At 43.0% G+C, this 20,047-nt stretch overlaps 1 protein-coding gene across 6 annotated transcripts in view; it reads left to right on the top strand.

Moving 5' to 3' along the window:
- DLEC1 (DLEC1 cilia and flagella associated protein) overlaps positions 1–20,047 on the top strand; it is a 101,857-nt gene that overhangs the window by 39,258 nt on the left and 42,552 nt on the right. For all 6 annotated transcript variants that reach the window (XR_005558192.1, XM_039355694.1, XM_039355693.1 and 3 more), the window contains 10 exons: positions 2,028–2,121; positions 3,672–3,802; positions 6,041–6,199; positions 6,865–7,004; positions 8,404–8,554; positions 8,644–8,754; positions 15,525–15,643; positions 17,197–17,379; positions 18,835–18,896; positions 19,110–19,261. Coding sequence is in view for 5 of the 6 variants with exons in the window: in XM_039355694.1 (XP_039211628.1) it covers positions 2,028–2,121; positions 3,672–3,802; positions 6,041–6,199; positions 6,865–7,004; positions 8,404–8,554; positions 8,644–8,754; positions 15,525–15,643; positions 17,197–17,379; positions 18,835–18,896; positions 19,110–19,261 (1,302 nt within the window). In the remaining variant the exon portion in view is untranslated. The remainder of the gene's footprint in view (positions 1–2,027; positions 2,122–3,671; positions 3,803–6,040; positions 6,200–6,864; positions 7,005–8,403; positions 8,555–8,643; positions 8,755–15,524; positions 15,644–17,196; positions 17,380–18,834; positions 18,897–19,109; positions 19,262–20,047) is intronic.

The following is a 20,047-nucleotide window of genomic DNA, read 5'->3' as shown; positions in this document are numbered from 1 at the left end:
ACGATTGCCCGAGTTTGCTTTTTTTCCCCCTCTTCTGTACTTCTCATTTACATTATAATCCTGCATCAATTAAATTTAATTCATGTTATCAGATTAAAGTTATAGAGATCTAATCTTAGTTTGACACGAAGATTTCTTGGTTGCAAGATTGATTATAGGTGATGCCCAGGCTGAGCTGGAGGGTAGAGCCAAATGCATCATCAGTCTGTGTTCCCTCATGAGTCTGAAAAAATCCTAATTCCTGACTGCTTCAGAATAAGGTTGACTCTTATCTAGTGCCAATTTGCCCTGACCATTAGAGATTAGATGCTTGGGCACAGATAGAATGGAATGAACTCATAATGCTTTTGAATTCTATCCCGAGTCCTGATTTCTTAACACCAGACAATTGCTTATATCAGAAGTCCCCAAGCTATGGGCTGCAGCCCACTACGGCCTTGGCCTTTTGGCCACCAGGCTGCATGAGTAGCTAGGCAGTGCACATGCGCATGTGCGTGTGCTCACCCTCATGCTACCATTGCCATGAGTGTTGTGCAGGTGGCAGCAGTGCCACTAGTATTGTGTGGATGGTGGCGTTGCCACAAAGCTTGCGTGGGCTGTGGCAGTGCCACAAGCGGCAGGCAGGCTGCCTTGCACAGGGCATCGGCATGATCCTCGTGCCAGTGGCGGCATCACTGCAGGCCTCATGGGTGTGTGTGATCCTCACATTGCCGTGGCACCACAAGCCTCACACAGGCACCGGCATCGCTGAGAGCCTCGTACACATGCTCGCGTCCCCGTTTGCATGGTGCGCATGTTCGCAGCCTGTATGTGCGCAGGCACATGTGGCCACATTTGCATTTCTGCATGCATGTGTAGGGCACCTGACCCTCCCTCTCCCTCCAGACCGCCAACCCAGAAAGGTTGGAGACCCCTGTCTTTTATCACATGAAAGGAATGGCTTTTTGAATAGTTATTGTTCTCTATAAGCAATTTATTGCTGTTTATTTCTTCTTCGTTCACATCTTCCTGATCTCTCCTTTAACTGAGAGCACTTCTCTTTCCAATCCCTGTCATCTCTGTAAGCTTACCTCAGGGTGATACAGGTAGTCCTCGACTTACAACAGTTTGTTTAGTGACTGTTCAAAGTTACAACAGCACTGAAAAATGTGACTTATGACTGTTTTTTACACTTATAACCTTGGCAGCATCCCCAGGGTCAAGTTATCAAAATTTAGATGCTTGGCAGCTGGTTCATATTTACGACGGTCGCAGTGCCCCAGGGGTCACATGATCCCCTTTTGCGACCTTCTGGCAAGCAAAGTCAATAGGGAAGCCAGATTCACTTAGCAACCATGTGACTAACTTAACCAGTGCAGTGATTCCCTTAACAACCGTGGCAAGAAAGATTGTACAATGAGGCAAAACTCACTTTTAACAAATGTCTCACTTAACAACATAAATTTTGGCTCAGTTGTAGTCGTAAGTCAAGGACTGCCTGTACTCCATATCTAATATAGTGGAATGTAGACCACAACAGCTTGTACAAAATATTTATTTGTTGTTAGGGCTGCTGGAAAATATGTTTTACATACAGGTAGTCCTCGACTTACAACCTTTGATTTAGCGACTGTTTGAAGTTATAATGGCTTTCAACAAATGCACTTATTCTTGGCCCTTGTACTTACCAACACCGTAACATCCACATGGTCATGTGATCAAAATTTGGTTGCTTGGCAACAATATGTATTTACGACGGTTGCATGTGATCCCCTTTTACAACTTTTCGAGCCAGCTTCTGAAAAGTAGACTCAATGGGGAAAGCTGGATTCATTTAATGACTGCATGATTCTCTTAACAGCTGCAGTTATTCATTTAACAACCATGGCAACAAAGGTGATAAAAAGTGACTCACTTAACAACCGTCCTGCTTAGCAATGGAAATTCTGGTCCTAAACTCAAGTACTACTTGTGTTTCAATTAAGTGAAAACGAAGACTTTTATCCTGTATGAGGGGACTAATTGCTCCTTCGTTTCTGGAATTGTAGATGCTTAACAATAGTAACTCTGCCATCACATTTGGATGGGGGAAAATCTTTGACTGCGACATAGTGGAAGTTGAACCTTCATTTGGAATGATAGGTAAAATATCTTTTTATTGTTGGCTGTAAAAAAGTTAAAATAAGGAAACTTGGAAAGATCACATTTGGAATACTGCATCCAGTTTTGGTCGCCATGATATAAAAAAGATGTTGGCTCTAGAAAAAGTACAGAGAAGAGCAGCAAAGTTGACTAGGGCCTGAAGGATAAAATATATGAAGAATGGTTGTAGGAATTGGGTATGTTTACTTTAAAGAAAAGAAGGGCCAGGGGTGATATAGTAGCAGTGTTTTGAAGGAGTGCCCCAAAGAAGGGGGGCGGTTCAACCTATTCTCCAAAGCGTCCGAAGACAGGACAAGAAGCAACGGGTGGAAACTAATCAAGGAGAGAAGCAACCTAGAACTAAGGAGAAACTTCCTGACAGTTAGTAACAATTAATCAGTGGAACAACCTGCTTCCAGAACTGGAGGTTTTTAAGAAGAGCTTGAACAATCATTTCTCTAGAAGGGTATAAGGTTTTCTGCCTGAGCAGGAGGGGGGGTGGCAGTGGGGGGGGAACTAGATCAGGGCTTTTCAACCTTTTCACCCATTGTACTACTTTTAGGATATGGCAATATCTGAGTACCACCAGTCACCTAGTAAGGTGTCAAAAACGTGATGACCAAAAAAGGAAAAAAGTGATAAAGTACAAGTAGTCCTCGACTTACAACAGTTTGCTTAGTAACTGTTCGAAGTTATAATGGCACTGAAAAGAGTGCCCCCCAAGCCACAGCCAAGTAAGACACCTGCCCGCCCAGCAGTGCCTCCTGTCCGAGGTTTTCATTGTTGTGAGCATTTCTGTTGAGGATTGGCAGTGGGGGTGGGGTGGGGGGGTGTTTGGTTTTTATCCCCCCCCCATCTGCTAGGTGGTGGCAGCAGGTTTTGGTCACTTCATATGACCCTGGGACACTGTGACCGTCATAAATATGAATCAGTTGCCAAGCATCTGAATGTAAATCATAAGACTCTGGAGATGCTGCAACATTCCAGCTGATTGGCGCTTCTTCTGGGCTCAGCAGAAGCCCCAGGATCAGTGCTGCTTTCCAGCTGATTGGTGCTTCTTCAGGGCTCAGCAGAAGCTTCAGGATCAGCACCTAGCTCCAGTTGGAGCCTGGCGCTGATCCTGGTGCTTCCGCTGAGCCCTGACAGCCCCGAAGAAGCGCCGATCAGCTGGAAAGCGGCACTGATCCTGGTGCTTCCGCTGAGCCCTGACAGCCCTGCAGTTCCAGCCATCTCTCGCTCAGGCTTGTGCGGTGCTGCCACCGGTTCAGCTCATTCCCCTCCCCCGCTATCACTTTTCTAGGATGGTCGCGTATCACCTGCCAGGTGCCAATGTACCACAGGTGGTACCCGTACCACTGGTTGAAAAGCCCTGAACTAGATGACCTCCAAGGTCTCTTCCAACTCTTGTTATTCTGTTATTTTCTGTTAAATATTCAAGGGGCGTCGTGGGGTATTGATTTTAGTTTGTGAAAAATTGTTGGCTTTTATAAAAATCCATCTTTTTTTTTTTTTTTTTTTGCAGATAAGAGTAACAGATTTGTCTTTTCTAGATGCAGGCGGAAGTCGTGAGTTTGAGTTTGTGATCACAGGAGGGAAACCGGGCCGTTCCTGTCACAAGCTACAGTGTGAAATCACTCACTCAGAGGAGTCTGTCGCTTTGTACGTTGAGGCTGACTTTAAGGTAGGAATGTCTACCCCAGGTTTCGCCTCAGGTGAATTTTCACGGCGTTATCCCAATGGTTATCTTGACTAGAAATTCTGAGAGTTGTCATCATGCATTTTCAGGCCAGCGGGAATGGATTATTTATACATTTGTAAGGATACCAGATTTAAATATATGAAATGTCTTATTATTGTGCTGATATCGAGAAAAAAAATGAGGGGAACTGAGAGGCTGTCATTCTTGTATCCTTCAACCTTGTTAATGTCTGGCTATTTCAGAAGGCTTCAGAGATTGACTATTTATGGTCCTGATGGATGATTGGTTTGATGTTAGTGGATAGTGTTTAGGAACAAGAGTTGATAACCCTATAACTAAAGCAAAATACCAACATATAGCCCAAACCTGAAAAGATGAATTCAGGAAAGCGAAGGCTCAGAATGAGGTAAGACTTGCAACAAAATACCAAAGATAATTTAAAAAGTTTATTTCAAAATATAAGAAAAAAAGAAAGAAATGGAGGTAGTGACAGATTTTATTTTCCTGGGCTCCAAGATCACCGCAGCTGGGGACTGCAACCAAGAAATTAAAAGACGCTTGCTCCTGGGGAGGAAAACTATGGCAAATCTAGACAGCATACTAAAAAGCAGAGACATCACCCTGCCAACAAAAGTGCGTATAGTCCAGGCCATGGTTTTCCCAGTTGCAATGTATGGCTGTGAAAGTTGGACCATAAGAAAGGCTGAGTGCCAAAGAATGGAGGCCTTTGAACTATGGTGCTGGAGAAGACTCTTGCGAGTCCCCTGGACTGCAAGGCGATCAAACCGGTCAGTCCTGGAGGAGATCAGCCCTGATTGCTCTTTAGAAGGCCAGATCCTGAAGTTGAAACTCAAGTACTTTGGCCACCAAATGAGAAGGAAGGACTCACTGGAGAAGAGCCTGATGCTGGGAAAGATGGAGGGCAATAGAAGAAGGGGACGACAGGGGAGGTGGCTGGATGGAGTCACTGAAGCAGTAGGCCTGAGCTTAAATGGACTCCAGAAGATGGTAGAGGACAGGAAGACCTGGAGGAACGTTGTCCATGGAGTCGCGCTGTGTCGGACACGACTTCGCAACTAACAACAACAACAAAGAAAAAAAATCAATGAGACAATCGGTCCACTAATGGGAAATGATGACAAAGAAATAACAGGCAGTTCTTTGCATCGATCTTTATGCAAAAAGAAACTACAGACCAACCTGCCTAAAACCTAATTATAAAAGACAGACTAGAAATAAAAATTAAAATAAGCAAGAAAATAATCAGAGAACACCTATCTGACCTTGACGAATATAAATCACCAGGACCTGATGGAATACATCCCAGAGTTCTGAAGGAGTTGGCAGATGTCATCTCAGAACCATTGTATCATATTTTTCAAAAGATCCTGGAGCACCAGGGAAGTACCTGAGGACTGGAAAAAGACAGCAACTTGATACTAGTACATAATCAATCTGTTTTAGGATATTTGCACTGGAATTGCATTTTTAGAATTTATGTTTATTTTTATCTTTACCTGCGTTGGTACTGTATTACTTTTTGCTCTTTATGTATTTAGCTTAGAACCTTTTAGATCAAAGCAGAATGTAGAAACCATGTGCCCCTTCTGGTTCACAATAACTGGAAAGTAGATTGCGTTGTCTTAAACCTAAATCTAAACCTAAAGTCCTGTGGCATGCCAAGAAATGGAGGGTAAGGTAAAACTGTGGGGCAGAGTTGTCCTCAAGATTTGTTCCCAAAAATTTCAGGATGACAGTTACACACATGAAAAAACGGTCAGAGTGTTGGTTGCGCCATCGTGGCAACCCTCTTGCCTTGTTTTGACCATACCCTGCAGACAGCCCTGAGAGAAATCGTATACTTCACACGAAGACAGAAAGAAATGTCAACAATAATAATAATAATAATACCAATAGTGATAGGCTCCTTGGGTGCAATCCCAAAACAATTGGAGCACCACTTGAACACCATTGGCATTGACAAATTCGCCATTAGTCAATTGCAAAAGGTGGCCTTATTAGGAACTGCTTCCATCCTGTGACGATATCTGTAATACCATCAAACATCCACATCTGCCTATCCCAGGTCCTGGGTAAGGACTCGATAGGTAGACAAAATGCCAAATCTAGTCTGAACATCTGGCTGACTGTGCGATGATCCATAATAATAATAATAATAATAAATTTCTTTCAACATGTAATTGACCTACTTTTCCTCAGGGTCCTCTTCTTTCCATTGACGTGACATCCATCGATATGGGTTTGATTAAACTGGGAGAAAAAGTGACACGTGTTTTGGAAATAGAAAACTTAAGTCAGCTGCCAGGAAAATGGAAAATGCAGGAAAGACTTACCTGCATAGCAGAAAGGGCCGAGGAGGTAATGTTGCTCATTTCCCTAAATCTGTCGTCTGTTTCACTGACCAATCAGTTGCCAGATCACAGCCAAGAGAGTCCCCACTACCTTTCCCTTCTCCAGTGTCATTTGGATATCCTGTGGCTGGACATGGGTTTAAGTTGGAAAGCTCTGTAATGCAGAAGACTAGTCAAAAGTTCCTCAACCTGATATAGGTAATCCTCGACTTACAACAATTCATTTAGTGATATCCAAAGTTACAATACTGAAAAAAGTGACTTATGACGTTTTTCACCACTTATGATCTTTGCAACATCCCCATGGTCAACGTTATCAAAGTTCAGACACTTGGCAACTGACTCGTATTTATGACAGTTGCAGCATCCAGGGGTCTTATGATCCCCTTTTGTGACCTTCTGACCAGTCAATGGGGGAAGCCACATAACAGCCGTGTTGCCAACTTAACAAATTGCAGTGATTCACTTATTAACTGTGGCAAGAAAAGTCGTAAAATGCGGCAAAACTCACTTTAAAAATGTCTCCCTTAGCAACAGAAATGTTGGATTCAATTGTGATCGTAAGTCGAGGACTACCTGTATTCTGGATTGTTTGCACAGTGTGTCCCATTCATTCCCCACCCAGCCTGGAGGATTCTGGATTACATTAGCACTCAAATTTTCTTTCTGCAGGTTTCGCCCTTCAAAATCCAGCCTTCTAGTGGGGAACTGAATCCTCTGGGTAAATGCTGTGTCTCGCTTTCGTTTACTTCATATACATGTCATCATCTCCAAACTGTACTAGAGATGGACGTGGAAAACGGAGTTGGAAGGTAAAGATGGGAAAAAGGAAGAGAAGCCATTCCAATTTCTAGGAATTGAATTTTCCCAGAAAATACAGCTGATCAAAATCTTTGAGCCACTCTAGAGAAAGTAGAGGCAAAGTTAGCTGCCACGTTGAAAGTGCGTTAATAAAATAAGTTCCATATATTAAATACTATGCAATCAATCAGAATAGAGCTGAAGGACCTTGAGGGTCTTCTAGTCTAGTCCAACCCCCTGTTCAATATATTGTATTCTTCTGATTGTATCAGATATGGGAATTGTGTTATACATCTGTTCTATTTTATTTATAGGCCACCAGGTTCCAAAATAATTCTGGGTGGCTTATAAGCAAAAACATTAAAATAAAATAGAAAACAGTGAAACAGTGGCAAAACCGGAACAAAACAATTTATTTATTTATTTATTTAGTCTTTATTTTATTCCCAACTTGCCAGAATTTTAACCTGTTAGGGCATTTTGTTTGACATTCATTGGTGAGCTGCTGTGATGTCACTAAATGTTTAGGAATATTCTCTCCACTGAATGAAATAAATGGTCCACAGCAGAAGTTGGTCAATCAATTCAGCTGAGCTAGAAAGTCACTAATCTTTGGGGCATGAATAATCCAGCTGAGAGTTGCCTTGAACCAGGAGATGAACGGTGAATGAATGAATGAATGAATGAATGAAAAGGCCGAAGAGACAGGAAATAAAAGAAAGAGGGTTGAAAAAGAAAGCAGACGAAATGCTGAATTGGTAAGCAGGCTTTTAGAGAAACGTAGATAAAAGATGGGGAAAAGGGGCAGAGAAAGCAACAAAATAATGAAAGGAGGATTTTATATATATATAAGTTACAGTGGCACTGAAAAAAAGTGATCTATGACCATTTTTCACACTTACGACTGTTGCAGCATCCCCATGGTCACATGATTTACATTTGGATGCTTGACAACTAGTTCACATTTATAATGTTTGCAGTGTTCCGGGGGATCCCCTTTTGCAACCTGACAAGCCAAGTCAATGGGGAAAGTCGGACTCACTTAACAACAGTGTTACTAATTTAACAATTGCAGTGATTCACTTAAAAAAATGTGGCAGGGAAAGTCATAAATTGGGGCAAAACTCACTTAACAATTTTTTCACTTAGCAGCATAGATTCTGGGCTCAGTTGTGATCATAAGTCGAGGACTACCTGTATATTCAGCCTGTCACCCTTCCTGAAAGCCCTCAGTTTGTCCTGGGTCAGAATTTGCCCACTTGAAGATGTGAGAACTTCAACTCCTAGAATTCCCCAGCTAGCTATGCAGACGTTCACACATCAAGTGGCCAGGGTTCAGGAACATTGGACCTCAAGCCGAGGCCGATAGACCAACATTGATAATGATTGAGCACTCAATTCTCTTTCCAGCCACATCCCTGTATCTGTGGAGGTGCAGGTGCCCCAGGTGTGTCTGCTGCCGAGTCACTTACACTTCGAACTTGCCACTGGGATCCCCGCAGAGGCAACAGTCCACCTTTTCAACCAGACGTTGCTCCCCACACCCTTTAAATGGGGAGAGGTAAGTGGGTGGGTTGTGGTGTTCACAGCCAATCTGGATCCCTCCTTGGCCTACTGTTACATGATCTGCCATCCTGATTGTCTCGACAGCTGCTTGGAAGCCAGGGGTCTTCGTGTCTGCTGAGCGTCTCCCCAGAAAATGGAGTTTTGGGCCCCAATGAGAAGAAGGAATTTCGTGTGGTGATGACGTATAATAAGAAGGTTAATTTGCTTGGAAATAATTGCCTCTTGACATGCAGAGGTGCTTCACGGTTGCTGTTTCAGTCTTTTCCAGCCAGCCCACTTCTCTTTCACACTGGCTGGATATGCTGCAGCTGCCTGTGTTTCTAAACTTCCTTTTGTATTTTATTATTCTGTTTAAATTCTCGTATTTTATTTTACAGGGGTTGATAGAATGTTGTAGATAAGGTGGGAGGTTGGAGAAAAGATTATTTAGTTAGTTGTTTGCATCCTACTTTTATTATTTACGTATAACTCAAGGCAGCAAGGATATCCAGCACACTTCTCTCCTCCTATTTTCCCCACAACAACTTGTGAAGTGAGTTGGGCTAAGAGGGACTGGCCCACAGTCACGCCATGGCATGACTAGAACTCGGGGTCTCTTGTTTTCCAGTCTTAAGCACTATTATCAAACTGGCTCTCAGAAATACATTAGTAAGTATCTTCTGTCTTTGTGGCAAAACTGCTTCTAAAATGGTTCCCTTCATCATGTTATAGCTAACAAAGATGATGAGAGATTGCGGTTGAAATCATGACTTGTGAGTGAGTAGTCTGTTGGCATGGGAAGATCTACTCTATCTAGAAACAGGGAAGACTCTGCTAAGCTAGATAAACTCTGGGTCCTGCCCCCAAGTTTATTTTGCATTTTTCAGGATACTGTTGATTACAGTTTTTAAAAAGTAATGGAAACATATTGACTTACAGATTAGACTTTAACAGGTAGTCCTCAACTTACGACCATAATTGAGCCCAAAATTTATGTTGCTAAGTGAGATGTTTGTTAACTGAGTTTTGCCCCATTTTACGACTTTTCTTGCCACATTTGTTAAGTGAATCTGGTTTCCCCCATTGACTTTGCTTGTCAGAAGGTTGCAAAGGGGGATCACATAACCGCTGGGACACTGCCACTGTCCTAAATATGAACCAGTTGTCAAGCATCTGACTGTAAATCACATGGCCATGGGGATGCTGCAACGGTCATAAGTATGAAAAATGACCACAAGTCACTTTTTGCAGTGATGATGTAACTTTGAAGGGTCACTAAATGAGCGGTTGTAAGTTGAGGACTACCTGTAAATCATTTAAATATTAACATTAAAATTAAGAAAAAAGTTAGCTACAATGGGAACCAGTATGCAACGGTGGAAGTGAGGTCTTTTTAACCCACTAATCATCTATGGATCACCTTTATTGGGACCCCCACTAGGCCAATCAGCAGAGCCAGGTTTTGAGACCCTCCCAAAAGGCCAGTAGATTGGGGGCAAATGTTACCTTGAGGGGCACGAGGTTCCAGAATTTGGGAGTTATAGCAGAGAAGGCTCTTCTCTTGGACTCCACCAGGCAGAATTCTTTGATAGCAATAGTACTTAGACTTTTATACTGCTTCACAGTGCTTTTACAGACCTCTCTCAATAGTCTACGGAGTCAGCCTATTGCCTGCAACAATCAGGGCCCTCATTCAAATTCATTCTGATAGCTAGGTAGGTAGGTAGGTAAATGATAGGTAGGTAGGTAGGTAGGTAGGTAGGTAGGTAGATAAGTAGGTAGGTAGATAGGTAGGTAGGTAGGTAAATGATAGGTAGGTAGGTAGGTAGGTAGGTAGGTAGGTAGATAAGTAGGTAGGTAGATAGGTAGGTAGATAGGTAGGTAGATAGGTAGGTAGGTAGGTAGGTAGGTAGGTAAATGATAGGTAGGTAGGTAGGTAGGTAGGTAGGTAGGTAGGTAGATAGGTAGGTAAATGATAGGTAGGTAGGTAGGTAGGTAGGTAGGTAGGTAGGTAGGTAGGTAAATGATAGGTAGGTAGGTAGGTAGGTAGATAAGTAGGTAGGTAGATAGGTAGGTAGATAGGTAGGTAGATAGGTAGGTAGGTAGGTAGGTAGGTAGGTAGGTAGGTAAATGATAGGTAGGTAGGTAGGTAGGTAGTTAGGTAGGTAGGTAGATAGGTAGGTAGATAGGTAGGTGGGTAGGTAGGTAGGTAGGTAGGTAGGTAAATGATAGGTAGGTAGGTAGGTAGGTAGGTAGGTAGGTAGGTAAATGATAGGTAGGTAGGTAGGTAGGTAAATGATAGGTAGGTAGGTAGGTAGGTAGTTAGGTAGGTAGGTAAATGATAGGTAGGTAGGTAGGTAGGTAGATAGGTAGGTAGATAGGTAGGTGGGTAGGTAGGTAGGTAGGTAGGTAGGTAAATGATAGGTAGGTGGGTAGGTAGGTAGGTAGGTAGTAGGTAGGGATAGGTAGGTAGGTAGGTAGGTAAATGATAGGTAGGTAGGTAGGTAGGTAGTTAGGTAGGTAGGTAAATGAGGTAGGTAGGTAGGTAGGTAGGTAGATAGGTAGGTAGATAGGTAGGTGGGTAGGTAGGTAGGTAGGTAGGTAGGTAAATGATAGGTAGGTGGGTAGGTAGGTAGGTAGGTAGGTAGGTAAATGATAGGTAGGTAGGTAGGTAGGTAGTTAGGTAGGTAGGTAGATAGGTAGGTAAATGTAGGTAGGTAGGTAGGTAGGTAGGTAGGTAAATGTAGGTAGGTAGGTAGGTAGGTAGATAAGTAGGTAGGTAGATAGGTAGGTAGATAGGTAGGTAGATAGGTAGGTAGGTAGGTAGGTAGGTAGGTAAATGATAGGTAGGTAGGTAGGTAGGTAGTTAGGTAGGTAGGTAGATAGGTAGGTAGATAGGTAGGTGGGTAGGTAGGTAGGTAGGTAGGTAGGTAAATGATAGGTAGGTAGGTAGGTAGTTAGGTAGGTAGGTAGGTAAATGATAGGTAGGTAGGTAGGTAGGTAAATGATAGGTAGGTAGGTAGGTAGGTAGTTAGGTAGGTAGGTAAATGATAGGTAGGTAGGTAGGTAGATAGGTAGGTAGATAGGTAGGTGGGTAGGTAGGTAGGTAGGTAGGTAGGTAGGTAAATGATAGGTAGGTGGGTAGGTAGGTAGGTAGGTAGGTAGGTAGGTAAATGATAGGTAGGTAGGTAGGTAGGTAGTTAGGTAGGTAGGTAAATGATAGGTAGGTAGGTAGGTAGGTAGATAGGTAGGTAGATAGGTAGGTGGGTAGGTAGGTAGGTAGGTAGGTAGGTAAATGATAGGTAGGTGGGTAGGTAGGTAGGTAGGTAGATAGGTAGGTAAATGATAGGTAGGTAGGTAGGTAGGTAAATGATAGGTAGGTAGGTAGGTAGGTAGTTAGGTAGGTAGGTAAATGATAGGTAGGTAGGTAGGTAGGTAGGTAGATAGGTGATGATGATGATGATAAAGTTGGAAGGGACCTTGGAGGTCATCTAGTCCAACCCCCTGTTCGGGCAGGAAACCCTATACCATTTCGGACAAATGGCTTCTTAAAAACTTCCAGTGTTGGAGCATTCACCGCTTCTGGAGGCAGGTTGTTCCACTGGTTAATTGTTCTCACTGTCAGGAAGTTTCTCCTTAGTTCTAGGTTGCTTCTCTCCTTGATTAGTTTCCACCCGTTGCTTCTTGTCCTGCCTTCAGGTGCTTTGGAGAAGAGATTGACTCCCTCTTCTTTATGGCAGCCCCTGAGATATTGGAATACTGCTATCATGTCCCCCCTTGTCCTTCTCTTCGTTAAACTAGATATACCCAATTCTAGCAACCGTTCCTTATATGTTTTAGCCTCCAGTCCCCTAATCATCTTTGTTGCTCTTCTCTGTACTCTTTCTAGAGTCTCAACATCTTTTTTACATCGTGGTGACCAAAACTGGATGCAGTATTCCAAGTGTGGCCTTACCAAGGCATTGTAGGGTGGTATTAATACTTCACGTGATCTTGATTCTATCCCTCTGTTAATGCAGCCCAGCACTGTGTTGGCCTTTTTGGCAGCTGTAGCACACTGCTGGCTCATATTTAGGTGATTATCCACTAGGACTCCGAGGTCCCTCTCACAGTTGCTTCTATTGAGCAAGGTACCCCCTATACTATACCTGTACATTTGGTTTTTCTTGCCTAAATGTAGAACCTTGCTTTTTTCACCCTTGAATTTCATTTTGTTAGATAGCGTCCAGTGTTCAAGTCTGTCCAGATCCTCCTGTATCCTAAGCCTGTCTTCTGGAGTGTTGGCTATTCCTGCCAGCTTGGTGTCGTCTGCAAATTTGATGAGTTCCCCATCTATCCCCTCGTTCAGATCATTGATGAAGATGTTGAAGAGCACTGGGCCCAGAACACAGCCTTGGGGCACCCCACTACACACTTCCCTCCATGTAGATGCGGTTCCATTGAGGACCACACGCTAAGTATGGCCGGTCAGCCAGCTACAGATCCATCTGGTGGTGATGCTGTCTAACCTGTATTGTTCTATCTTATCTAGTAGTAGGTTGTGGTCTACTTTGTCAAATGCCTTACTGAAGTCTAAGTAAATTATATGCACAACATTCCTCTGGTCCACTAATTTTGTCACTTGATCAAAGAATGCAATAAGATTTGTCTGGCATAATCTGTTTTTGACGAACCCGTGTTGGCTTTTAGTAATGACTTTGTTTGCCTGTAGGTGTTCGCTGATTCGTTGTTTGATTATCTTTTCCAGAATCTTCCCAGGTATTGAGGTCAGGCTGATAGATCTGTAATTTCCTGGGTCCTTTTCCCCCCCTTTTTTGAAGATGGGAATTACATCAGCTCTTTTCCAGTCCTCTGGTAGTTCCCCTGTGCTCCAGGATCTTTGAAAAATATAGTTCAGTGGTTCTGAGATCACATCTGCCAGTTCCTTGAGAACCCATCTGGTCCTGGTGATTTGAACTCGTCTAGGCTGGACAGGTGTTCACTTACCATTTTCTTGCCTATCTTAACTTGTATTTCTATTCTGTTTTTTATGGCACTATTTTCGATAGGTTGGTCTGTTTTTTCCCTTTGTGTAAAGACAGATGCAAAAAACGAGTTAAATAGTTCTGTTTTCTCCCTGTTGCTTGTCACCTTCTTACCACTTTCACCCACTAATGGACGAATCGTTTCCTTCACTTTTTTCTTGTTCTTTACATGTTGAAAGAAGCTTTTTTTGTTATTTTTGACTTTGGTTGCAAGCCTTAGTTCATTTTGAGCCTTAGCTTTCCTCACTTCGTCTTTGCAGGCTCGGGCTATTTGCTGATATTCTGACTTAGTTATGTGTCCCTCTTTCCACTTTCTATACTTGTCCTTTTTATCTTGCAATTGATCAAAGAGTTCTCTATGCAGCCATGCTGGTTTCTTTTGAGAGCTGTTATTTTTCCTGTTTGTTGGTATTGTACTAGACTGGGCCTTTATTATCTCACTTTTCAAAATTTCCCAAGCCTCTTGAGTAGTTTTCCCCTGGAGGATTCTCATCCATGGAATCCTTCGCAAACCCTCTCTAAGTTTATTGAAATTAACTCTCTTGAAGTCCAAGACTCTAGTTTGACTGTGTTCTATTGCTTGTGCTTCCATAATGTTGAATTCCAATATTGCATGATCACTTCCTCCCAAGGTTCCTATGGCTTCAACACCATAGGTAGGTAGATGATAGGTGATAGATAGATAGAAAGATAGATAGATAGATAGATAGATAGATAGATAGATAGATAGATAGATAGATAGATAGATAGATAGCAATAGCACTTAGACTTGTACACCGCTTCACAGTGCTTTGCAACCCTTTCTAAGCGGTTTACAGAATCAGCCTATTGTTCCCAACAATCGAGCTCCTCATTTTACTGACCTCGGAAAAATGGAAGGCTGAGTCAACCTTGAGCCCCTCCAGGATCAAACTCCTGTCAGTTGTCAGAGTCTGCCCTGCAATACTGCACAGTAACCTCCGTGCCACCATGGCTCTTCTTGACGAACAGAGTCTGCAGCATGCTGCTCTGCTGGCACAAGTGGGGCAGACCCATCCCATTGGGGAGAGAAGGTTCCTCAGCTCACAAATGCTTCTGAGTTCCGTGTAGTTTTCTGGGGTGTTCTTAGAAAATGAAAATGGCAAACCCTTAAGAGCCCAAGGCCTTGTTTGAAAAGACACACATCTTCCCAGTAAAAGAAACAGGTGAATGGAAATGAGAGACAGTAAACTTGGGAAGGCGAAGGGGATGCCAAATTTTACCAGCTTGTCTTCTGAGAAATGGGTGGTTGTTTTTTTTTTGCACTTCCAATATATTTTCAAAGGGGACAGATAAGTAGCAGGGGGGCTCTTGGTTTGTGCAAAAACTCAGCGAGATTTTGAGACATGCTCTTCATATTCTGCATGTTTCCTGCCCGAGTAAGGGGTTGGACTAGAACAGTGGTTCTCAATCTTTTTAATGCCGCGACCCCCAATCGGTCGTAAGTCGAGGACTACTCAACCGGTCGTAAGTCGAGGACTACTCAACGGGTGCAGCACCGTTTGCAGAATGGGACTTTTGGCGGGCTCAGCAGGGCAGAGACAGCCTGGACAATTCCTATTGGCTTTTAAAAGCCAATAGAATTAGACTCTATTCAGGAGAGTCTATTCTATTGGCTTTCAAAAGCCAATAGAATAAAAGGGAGTAGCACAGCTAAGGGAAAGGGGGAAAAAATGGCGGACTGCGTTGTTTGGCAACCCCCGTGAAATGGTCGTTCGACCCCAAATGGGGTCCCGACCCACAGGTTTGAGAACCACTGGACTAGAAGATCTCCAAGGTCCCTTCCAACTCTTGTTATTTTGTTAACTATGTCACTCTTGACCCTAAGGGCCAAGGATTCTCTAGTTAAGCTGGTGAGCTAATTCAGCAGGTTTCTCTCTCTCTCTCAATAGTGCTGCATTTAATATTGTTTCTGCTGAAACCAAGTGCCGTTCTTCTTCTTAGGATAAGCTGAAGGACCTTATCTTGTGCTGTAGCATTGAAGATATGTCAGAGCCACTCTTTCTGGCTATGTCTGATGAAGTAAAACAGCTCTGTGTCACCTACTCAGTTCCCTTTGACAGGTAAAGAAGGGAGATATATTTATAATGAAAAGCGAGTAACGTAATTTATATGAATGATTTGGGTTCCTTTCTGCTTTAATTCCACTTCATTCACTTGCTAAGAACCATTTTAATTTGATTTTTGCTTCCTATCACATCTGCTTGATCACTAGAGTGAGAGACCAAATATGTTACATGGCCTGATCCTGCAGAGTGCTTTTTTATATATTCTTAGTATGCTCACAGCTTGTGTGAACTTGCATCATTCTTTGGAGATCATATTGGCTGCCCTATAAAACAACATTTTACTCTGTTTCTGCTAAAGCAGTACAGGTAGTCCTTGACTTAAGACCGTAATTGAGCCTGGAATTATGGTTATAAGTCATTCTGGTTATTCAGTGGGTCATCACATTGACCACACCCAATTTTACAACCTTTTTTGTGGCGATGATTAAATGAATCACCGTGGTCCTAAAGTGAACGTGGCAGTTGTTAAGCCAATCCATTGTGCACAGTTATCAAACACAAGCCAGCAGATCCACATAGGTATAATTCAAGCTAACAACAATACTTTAAAAAAAAAAAAGGAGTTCCTATGGATTTTACTCTGTTAGTTGTGGCTGACTCTAGGCTCATCTCCATTTCAATGCTGTTGAGCCAGCGCTGTCCGAAGACATTTCCGCGGTCACGTGGCCAGCATGATGTCATGGAGCGCTGTTGCCTTCCCACCCAAGTGATACCTATTTATCTACTCGCAGTTGCATGCTCTTGAACTACTAGGTTTGCAGGAGGTGGAGCGAGGACAGGAGCTCACCCCGTCGCATGGCGCTCAGATCTCAAACCTGGGTTGCTGGCTTTCTAGCCAATATGCCCAGCATCTTAATCACTGAGTCACCACACTGCCCAACTACTTTACTATATTCTGCCGTAATACAGAAATCTCCCCAGACGGCTTGTCTTCCTTTGGGAATAGATAGATAAGGTTCCAAGGTTCTTCCTTGTGGCTATGCAATGATTCCAGGCTACTTCCCTGCTTGAGCTCTCCTTTCTGCCTGGCTGGGCATTTCCCAACAACGACGGATATTTTTGCTGGGAAGCAGGAAGTAAATGCTTGTTTCCACAAAAATGTTATAAATCATGACCACGTGACCATATAAAACATTGCAAATGGTCATAAATGTAGGCTGGCTGCCAAGCGCCCAAAATGTGATTACTGGTGATTGGAACTTTAAATCTCTGTCTCAGGTGTCCTGGGGCATCCATTGTAGCTTTGAATGGTCCCTAAGCAACCAGTCCTAAGTCGAGGACTGCCTGTAAAGAAATCTCTCATTGTCCTTTGTGGCCTGGCATCTTAATCGGTGGGATTCAAATATGGGAACAACCAGTTCTCTGTGTGGATGCTGCTTCCGGAAGTCCATTCTGGGCCTGGGCAACAAAAAGTTAGCTATCGGTTCTGCTGAAGTGGTGCGAATTGGCTGAATCCCACCACTGATCTTAATTGCCCTTTTTCTGGGCAGTCATCTCTAAAAGGAAGTATTGTTGTTAATTTCTGCTCTTATTCTGCTCTTCTGCAGTGATGAGGAACAAAACTTAACGGATTCAGAAAATCTAAAACTCAGATTTGGCTGTGAGGTGGCCTTGAAGAGTGTGATAAAGCGTCAGTTGATCATTACCAACCATTCCGAATTAGCTGCTCCCTTCACCGTAGAAGTTGATTATTTCAGCAGCCCTCCACGAACTTCTGAGGATCAAGAAAAGTATGTCTTGTTTTGTTCCATTTACCCTTTGATTGGGAGGGCAAAGCTCCGGTAACTCTGGTTTAGTATACTTCTCATGGGCCCCAAAATTTCCATGCCTGCATAGTTACAAATATTCAATTCCTCAAATCTTTCTAAGCACTTCCTTGGGCATCCGGAGATCGGAATGGGACAACTCACCACAGCCAACTCGCAGTGGGACAATTTAACAATTCAGTTTAATTATTTAAAATAAATAAATAAATTGTTTTTATTATTTGTTTTCAATTCACGTTTCATTCTGTCCTTCCCTTTGCATCCTTTTCTTAATGATTCTATTCCACCATTTTTTTGATAATAGTGTAAACTTTTGTCCCATGGCGAATTGTCCCACCACAAGTTGGCCGTGGCGAATTGTCACGGACCCTCCAGAGACGGGCTTTGAAAAAGTTGACTGTCCTTTCTCTCTAATAAGGAGTTCCTCCCCAAGCAAGATGGAATCTCAAATAAAAGCCCCCATTTAGCTAATCACATCAATGTTTCTTTCTTCTTTGTAATTTTTTCCAATTGCTGACTCAGTGGGATCTTATCAGATGGGACATAGGATATGTGAAGAAAGGTGTATTAGCCAGTTCTCGTGTCAATAGAAACTGTAGGCTTCTGTCTGTCTTCAGTGTCTGTCTGTCTGTCTGTCTGTCTGTCTGTCTGTCTGTCTGTCTGTCTGTCTATCTATCTATGTAGGTCTTTGGTTGTTCGGGTTTTCTCCCGCGTAAAATTGGAAGTGTCTTGGCGACGTTTCGACGAAGTCCCATTCGTCATCTTCAGGCTGGTGCTTTCAGCTTCGTGCTTCGAGGAGCAATGTGATATCTGTCTGTCTGTCTGTCTGTCTGTCTGTCTGTCTGTCTCTCTCTCTCTCTCTCTCTCTCTCTCTCTCTCTCTATCATATGTCTGTCTTTATTTGTCTATCTCAGTATCTATCATCTATCTATTTATCTATCTATCTCTATCATCTGTCATCTGTCTATCTATTATCTATCACCTATCACCTATCATCTGTCTATCTATCTATCTATCTCTATCATATGTCTGTCTCTATCTATCTATCTCAGTATCTATCATCTATCTATCTATCATCTATCTATATCTTTCTGCCTGCCTGCCTGCCTGCCTGCCTATCTATCTATCTATCTATCTATCTATCTATCTATCTATCTATTTATCTATCTATTCAATATTTACAAAAGCCATCTTAAGAAAATGGCTTCCTGCTGTGCTTGGTGATGATGGGGATTGTAGTGCTTCCCAGAACCACCACCTTGAAAGGAACATAGTGTCCCTTCGCTAACATATCAGCATTTCCAGGTGATATGGAAAGGATCTGCAGTGTTTTAAAGTATATTTTTGAAGCATGCATCACGCCTGCAGATACCAAGGCATCCTTAACGAGTTGTTAGAGATTGTGTTTCCTCTATCTAGGGACACAATGCTGGAGAAAACCAGGCGAATAACACGATCATTCATAAAGAAGAAGCAGTCGGGTAAGAAAAAAAAAATCTGTTGTGTTTCTGTAGCAGGTAAGAAAAAAAATCTGTTATGTTTTTGTAGACAGGAAGTTTGTTAGACTGAAGACTTATTTTAATGGGGAAATGCAGCTGGACACTGCCCTGGCCAGTCCCTTTCAGACAATGGGGAGTCCAGCAGCTGCACTGTCACAGAAAGGGCATGCTGTTTTTGTTTTTCCGCTTTTCCAGCCTTCCAAGGGGGCATGCTGTCCCGTGGGAAAGGAGCAGCTTTCCACGTGCATCCGTCGGAGGGGATCCTGGAGGCTTTCCAGGAACTTACTATAGAAATCACAGCCTACAACAATATGTGGGGACATTATAAGGATGTTCTCATCTGTAAGGTGGGTGACCTGTCTGAGCCAGCAGATGGAATATTGACCTCACCTCAGAGCGGTTGATGGCAAAGCCGTGGCACATGGGACATGCCACAATGTTTAGAGCGACACACTAGCATTCACCAACACTCAATAAGAATTATTCTCCAAAGCATGCCCTCCTTTAGCTTCCAGATCAGTCAGGTATAATAAAGGAGAATATTTTCAAATTTCAAATTCAGAATAGAGCTGGAAGGGACTCTGGAGGTCTTCTAGTCCACCCCCCTGCTCAAGCAGGAAACCCTATTTCATTTCAACCAGTGGCCGTCCAGTTTCTTCTTAAAAATCTTCAGTGATGGATTGCCCACAATTTCTGAAGGCAAGCTGTCCCACTGATGATGATGATGATGATGATGATGATGATGATAATAATAAAGTTGGAAGGGACCTTGGGGGGTCATCTACTCCAACTCCCTGATCAGGCAGAAAACCCTACACAATTTCAGACAAATGGCTCTCCAGTCTTTTTAAAACCTCCAGTAATGGAGCAGACACAACTTCTGGAGGCAGGTTGTTCCACTGGTTAATTGTTTTCTCTGTCAAGAAGTTTCTCCTTAGTTCTAGGTTGCTTCTCTCCTTGATTAGTTTCCATCCGTTGCTTCTTGTCCTGCCTTCAGGGGCTTTGGAGAATAGCTTGACTCCCTCTTCTTTGGGGCAGCCCCTGAGATACTGGAACACTGCTATCATGTCCCCCCTCGTCCTTCTCTTCGTTAAACTAGACAGACCCAATTCCAGCAGCCGTTCCTTATATGC

This window comes from Crotalus tigris, unplaced genomic scaffold (genome assembly GCF_016545835.1).
Source record: "Crotalus tigris isolate CLP2741 ecotype Arizona unplaced genomic scaffold, ASM1654583v1 scf7180000018733.473104, whole genome shotgun sequence".
NCBI lineage: Eukaryota > Metazoa > Chordata > Lepidosauria > Squamata > Viperidae > Crotalus > Crotalus tigris.
This window is presented reverse-complemented; position numbering and strand designations above follow the sequence as displayed.